Below are 7,338 nucleotides of genomic sequence, written 5' to 3' on the forward strand. Positions count from 1 at the left end.
GGTAAGGTCGGGCAATTTAGCCTCCTGTGGCGGAGCCCTATGGTTCCTACTCCGGGAGAATACCACAGTAGGGTTCTTTAACGTGCGAGGAACGTGGCTTCTTTCCCAACACGGTGCACCACTATGGTTTGCGGTCAGGTTTTCCGTATCATAGCCTGACAACCCCAGCATGTAACACGCTAGGGGTACCCCATTCCACCACCTGGGGCACACATCCCAGTTGCTCTGTGGGCAGCAGAGCGCCCTAGCCCCCGGCTAGGGTTCTGAGCACTATTTAGTCGTCTTCTACGACAAGCTTACCGCTGCTGCAGGCCTATTCTTTTGACACCCGGACCTGCACGGATGATAAAATGAACATGAAATGAATGATACAATAAACCTGAAATGATGATGAAATGAAAAAGAGGATGGCGACATAAGGAAAATATGGTCGACACAATTCGATTGCCCCTGCATGGAAATAGGTAGAGGTGGGCAAGGTCGGCCCCTGTTGCGAAGCCAAGGCTCCTACAGTTGTCGAATATCACAACATGATTCCTTAACGTGGCATTTTCCAACAAGGAGCACCATGGCGGTTGCGGTCAGGTTTCCGTATTATGGCCTGACGACCTCAGCATACAGGAAGCAAGGGTACCCCATTCAACCATCTGGGGAACACAACCAAGTTGCTCTGTTCGCAGAGCCTTGGCCCTGGCCAGGGTTCGGAGCGCTATTTCGTCGCCTTTTACTAATCTTAGCGCTGCTGCATGCGGGTTTATATTTTTTGACATTCGGGTCTACCGGGGATCCAGTTATATGAGAATATAAGCAAAACCCAAAGGACAAACATACATGTACCAAAGCACTACGAAACATTTAGGTCTCCAAATTTTGCTTGCATTCACACAAATAGTAACAAAATGTTACAAAATAAAGTACATTTATTAAGATCCGTCGATACATTGACATATAGGACATCCTTGATCGTCATTCAGATAGCCATTCATACACATCAACGTACAGTCAAATATTCCTGGACACAAAATAGTTCCACCAGAAGCCATCGTTGGAACCGGAAGTAGCAACGTTGTGAGTTGGGTAACTGAAAGCAACGAAGACAGTTCTTTTCAGAGTACATGTGATAGAAATTTAGCAGAGTTTGTATGTTTGCAAAGCGTTTGCGACCATGATTTGTCCTGATACATTTCATATAAAGACGTTAAAATTTATAAGGAAAAATATATTTAGATGTACCTTACAAACTTTTGATAATGTGATGAGTACGTGTGTGGATTCATTATAGTTTCTATCAAAATTATACTAGATGTATGGAGCACAGGACACGAACAATCAGTTAATGGTAATAAATTCGAACTGAACATTTGACCTTAGTAGCACTGAGAGATCGATTTCAGTGTGACAGGAGGAAGTTAACCGGCAATACAGAGTACGGGGTTTTAACTGCCTCGTAACAGAAAAAAAGCAAAATGTTGCTCACATTTTTTTTAAAAGATTTGTTTAATTCGGAATAAAGATAAAGATAAACAAGTTGATGTAAACTTCTAGAATCTGATATCATTATATTAAACTTCGTCATAGTACAGGCTACACCTGCCTCATATCAAATCTCCATTCATCAGTGGTGGTATGATTTACCTGAAGCACTAGTCGTTACAATCCCAGAGCTACCTGGAACGATGCACTGACACAAGGGACAACCACTTCCGTCCGTCATGTAACCATGGGGACAAGATTTTGTACAAAAGAAACTTTGTAAACAGGAAGTGGTTGTCTGTTTCGTTGCATGGGTAGTAGTTATAACTGTCTGCTTCTGGGTTTGGCTTGACGTCTGTGTTGTCGGCCGTATTGTTGTTTTATTTACACTTCCACTCTGTAGCCCTTTCAAGTACGCTTGGAGAGCTGAAGAGATGACTTTACTTTTCATAAATTATGTATTGCATACAAATAAATATGGTAGTGGATGAAAAAAAATCTTGATTTTTTATTTGACTTTTTCTTAATTAATATTTCCCCCCAGGGAACTACATGTACACCAGAACCTGTATGATAATTCTGCAAATAATTTCTTTTAATTCTTCCTTATAGTTTAATGCTCATTCAACGACCATTCAAACATTGTTTGATTAAAAATTGTCACAAAAATACCTTTCCCACAAAAGCAATTAACACATCCATCTGTTTTAACAACTCTTTGACACCATGGTGGCGGTAACGAACAAGTGTACGGAGCTGGATCACAAGACAGTTGTTTTGCAGTAGGTAATGGTTGATTAGAGTTCGGCAGCGGCCCTGTTCCTATCCCGGATGGCCCTGTCAGTACGTTAAAACCTGGACGTCCAGAAAACATACCCATGCCTAATTGTTTGAACATTCCTGCCATTGGGTTCATCATAGAGGACTGTCCTTTTAAAACATATATTAAAAATTAATATATATGAGACTGGAGTAATCTGAAGTGCCTCCTAAGAAACATTACACAAATATCATATTCCTCATTAGCCCAAGAGATGTTTGTCCAGTTAATTCTTGGTTCAACTTTTTATATGTTGTTAAAAAAATAACGTTGACACAAGGAATATATTTCTATTGATTTGAAGCAAAAACTCGAAAAGCTACACATGTATATTTGATATTAGTAAATTGTTAAGATTTGAAAAACAACTCTATTAGGGAAACTTGCCACACGAAGTTGCTCTATATGCATTTCGATCATGAAATAATTTAATTTCAGAAGTAACAAGCTCTCTGATTCGTTAAAAAAATTTGTCCATCATCTCATGGACCAAAGTTGTAAAGTGACTGTGATGTGATGTACTCGTTAAATTAGATACTAAAATCAAATTAAAAGGCATAACTGTTGTATTTTTTCTGTCTATTTAAAATAACCTCAATGCCCGTGGTGCACACTTAAAAAACAACGTGCAACGCAGGTTACTTAGTGTGTACCACACAATTGAGGTTATTTTTTCTTAGACCGAAAGTGTATAACGGTAATTCTTTAATGTATAGGTCAGTTCATAGACAGCCTATTGATATTAATTTTATTGTATCATAACGTTGTATAAATACATTGTAGGTCGTTACTGTCGCTTTAAGATAACGATATTTTATCTTTAAGTACAAGTCTATTTAAGAATCATGAAGATAAAGAAAATAGATAGATTGATAGATTGATTGAAATGACTGTTGGGGTTTGACGCCCGAACAGCAATATTTCAGCTTTATCCAGGCGATGAACATGAAATGGATGATAAAATGAACATGAAATGATGATGAAATGAAAAATGGGACGGGACACAAGGTAAAGGGGGTCGGCAAATGTTTATTGTCACTGGAAATAGGGAGATATGGTAGCCTCCTATGGCGGAGCCCAATGGTTTCTATTCCGGGAGAATACCACAAATGGTTTCTTTTACGTGGAGGAATATAGCATCTTTCCTAACAAGTTGCACCACTGTGGTTAGCGATCAGGTTTTCCGTATTATAGCCTGACGACCCCAGCATGAAGCATGCTAGGGGTATCCCATTATGCCACCTGGGGCATACAACCAAGTTGCTCTGTGGCCAGAGCGCCCTAGCCCCCGGCCAGGGTTCTAAAGACTATTAAGTCGCCTCTTACGACAAGCTTAGCGCTGTTGAGTGACTGCAGTTGCTTAGTACCATAAAATACAAAATGTAGTTTCCGAATTGGGCTATTTTAAAAATTTTGCCATTCCCTTTTTCTCCATAACATAGCCCGGGGCTAAAGAAAATAAATGACAAGTTAATTTTTGTTAACTTTCTAAACAAAATAAAAGGATGCAGGAAGTCAAATTTATAAGAAAAAAGTCCTATATAAGATGTTTATTTAAGTGTGGAAAGTAATGAAATTATAGTCAGAATAGTTTAGTTGAATTCAGCTGACAATATTTAGCCCCGTTTTTTTTTTTTTACTACAAACCATTTTTATCTCATAAATGTGAGTTTTTCTTACATCACTTTTAATACCTAGTGTATGTGAAATCCTACAAACAAGTGCATAGGAGACAAAAATAACCACACACACGAAGACACCTAACTTTAACAAATGTGGACTTGTACATGGTGTGTGCCATTGGCATGATTGTTACGCGAACCTGTATTTAAAAGCTTTATTGGTTATAGTGAAATATTTCAGTGTAAAATAACTTTTAGAACAATAAATCATAATAATTCACAAAAATATTGATTTAATATACATCAATACATTAAGCGATACTCCGCCAAGTAATGGAGAAAAAGGGAATGGCCAAATTTTTAAAATAGCCCAATTCGGAAACTACATTTTGTATTTTATGGTACTAAGCAACTGCAACACTATGCTAACTAGAGGCTCTTCTACTCTACTTTAGAGCCTGAATCGTTCACGTAGCTTGATATGCAAAATGCTAATAACTCGGACATAGCTTAACAGATTAACGCAAAAAATTGATCACGGATAGATCTCATCATGCTGAACATTACCCCATTTTAGAATTGTAATACATGTACACATAACGGTTTTAGAGATACATGCAAAAAACTTTTGTCTGACCCCATGTTCTCTTTTTAAGTAACGGCGGCCATGTTTTCGATGGATCACAAGTCCTCACATCAGCTTTATGCAGAATATTCGAATAAGCATTCACACAAAGCTTGGTTCTTATTAGTCCAATAGTGCTAGAGGAAAAGCGTTTTGAAAAATAGTTCAAGACGACGACGACCTTCCTGAGGGGATGGGCACGTGGAAACCTAAATATGGCGTCATTCGTCTATTACCGCTAAAGCTTGGAAAGCCAGGGAAACCACCCATTCCGGAACCAAACATTGACGACATAGCGGGATTCATGTTTCCCGGAACATTCTGTGACCTTGTCATTCCCTGCACACCACTTCCACCCGGTAGTCCATTAGCAAACCCTCCTGAAAAAGAGCGGAAAAATAATAAAAGTATAAATTCCAGGTTAAACAAAGCCCAATTGCAACGTTGGCTTCATAAAGGCTACACACCACTAATGTCACTTTCCAGGGGCTCCAATGCTAATTTCTCTAAGTTCAATGAGTTGTGGAGCTTCTACCTCAAGTTTAAGCAGAAGAAGACTATACATCACCTACAAGCTGCATGTGTATACTAAGAGCAATAAAAATATTATATGGGGTTCACTACCGTGCAGTCCGACACCGGCTCTAGAGGACAATGGGCTAAAAATAGAATGAGAATAGAATTACTTTTGTGTACGTCCTAAAAGTTCAATGTTTGAATTAGTGGTGATCGTTAATCATTATGGATTTTTGTATTTTAATGTATCAAGACTTGCTTATGTTTCAAAATGTCTATATAATTGTTAGTCTCTTATAAGAACCATGCAGGGGGTGGATACATGGTATGAAATAGCTAATACTTTTACTGTGTAAATTGAATATTTGTACAATCAGAATCAAGAATAAAGAATCGATTTTCTATATTGTGGTAAACTCAATGGATATTTCAGAGGCACATAACTACCACAAACTTCGATTTTCTAAGCGGAATCTTGAAAGTTACAGTATTTAAAATTCTCAAAAACTCTAAGATTCATCTGAATATTATTATTGAGATGGAAAATGTGAAGAAAAATACTCCACTTAATGTATTACATTATTTTAAATATTTAAAAAATAAGAGAAAAATACTCTTTCATCAAACTAAGCAATAAGAATTAAAAAAAAAAATAAAATTTTGTGTTTATACACGTACCAATAGAACATGAACATTTCGGACAGCCTTTATCGTCAACAGTTCTCTTACACCAGGGGGCGGGCATACATGATACTGTCTGAGGTGAACATGTAATAGACTGGTTCTTTGGTGTTGAGTCGGTCAGCTTTGTACTTCCGCTCTGTGCTATCATGATAAAAATTATATATTAACGGCATCAGTTTGTCAATAGCTTATTAGACCGTGATGAAGTTGATTTTGTTTGTTTGTTTGTTGGGGTTGTCAATAGCAACCTGACAAATACTTACTACATTGTATATTGTTTGTTTGTTTGTTGGGGTTGAACGCCCGAGCAGCAATATTTCAGCTATATTCAGACGATGAACATGAAATGGATGATAAAATAAACATGAAATGATGATGAAATGAAAAAGGGATGGGACACAAGGACAATGGGGTCAATAATTTTTTATTGCCACTGGAAATAGGGAGAGGTGGGTGATAAAGTTGATTATTATTTTTTGCAAGCAACAATTGAAAGCAGACGAGATGTTTAATTTTATATACTTAGTTTTTTTTTTTAGACCTTTTTCGTTCAGACTCAAATTAGGAGGCCCCTTGATAATGTGTGTTCATAGTACTCTCGCATGGTGACTAGTTTCGGTTAATCTGTCTGGGAGTTCACACTACGGACAAATAATTTTAAACTCAACAGGGTAAAGCAAATATAAAAGTAAAGTAAACTTATACATTTGCACGGAGTAAACATTAGCGTGAATTATAGTTCCCTAAAACGTTAACTTTTAAAGCACAAGTAATTTTTCAAAATGTCGAAAATTATTACCCGCAAATATATTTATGTTGATAAGAAAATCCGCGAAACATATATGTAGCAACAGCAAAATACTATATAAAAATATAAAACCCCTTCAGAGAAATGAGATCAAATTGAACTAAAAATAAAAAGACCGAATTTATGAAACATACATTGATGGCAGATAAGAAGTCACAATGATAAAGGACATTTCCTAAAATAGCCATTTACGATCATGCGAACCCTGCAGATAAATCTTGAGCAGTACTCCCACATTAACATGTAATTATAGTCGAATCTGATTGGAAGTTCCACTAAAGAAGGCATTGTCTTACCTGTTACGCTATAAAATAAAAACAACGTAATTATGCAAATCATGACGTGAACTCCTTTCTCGAATTGTATTGTGGTCACGTGCCTATATCAGCAGGTGCGTTGATATCATGACAGAACACTGATAGGGTCAAGCTTCACACAGCGGCAGAAATTCGTTTCCCCCTTTCTAACCGCTGCATACAAGCCTTTCGAAATCCTCGGACATTTTTCAAATGTCGTTTGACAATCGGAAAACGTCGCATAAAATCATTCACTTTTTCTGGACTTGGCAAGATTCTTGCATTTTCTGAGAGGAATGGCTGTAGCGTCTAAAGTGAATTTCGAACGTCAGACGCTCTTCTGAGCTTGTGATATGACACCCAGTTGTTGGCTTTTGTATGTTATTACAAGTTTCATTGAGCCAAGGATTCATACCGACTAAGGACAAGAAAGTTAATTTGTGAGAGAGAAAGTCAAATTGTTAAAAAGGTGTTGTTTTCAAATGCCAACATTT

At 37.3% G+C, this 7,338-nt stretch overlaps 1 protein-coding gene across 1 annotated transcript; it reads right to left on the bottom strand.

Annotated features, from left to right (window-relative positions):
• Positions 1-903: 903 nt before the first annotated feature.
• LOC148597427 (uncharacterized) lies at positions 904-7,000 on the bottom strand. The gene is made up of 6 exons (XM_088564273.1): positions 6,845-7,000; positions 5,735-5,881; positions 4,777-4,920; positions 2,146-2,403; positions 1,636-1,899; positions 904-1,081 (listed from the first exon to the last, which is right to left on the bottom strand). The coding sequence occupies exons 1-6, from the start codon at positions 6,885-6,887 to the stop codon at positions 924-926; spliced, it is 1,014 nt and encodes a 337-aa protein (XP_088420399.1). The 5' UTR covers positions 6,888-7,000; the 3' UTR covers positions 904-923.
• Positions 7,001-7,338: the final 338 nt, after the last annotated feature.

This window comes from Perna viridis, chromosome 15 (genome assembly GCF_037379345.1).
Source record: "Perna viridis isolate PV_CMFRI_1.1 ecotype Kerala chromosome 15, ASM3737934v1, whole genome shotgun sequence".
NCBI classification, from domain to species: Eukaryota; Metazoa; Mollusca; class Bivalvia; order Mytilida; family Mytilidae; genus Perna; species Perna viridis.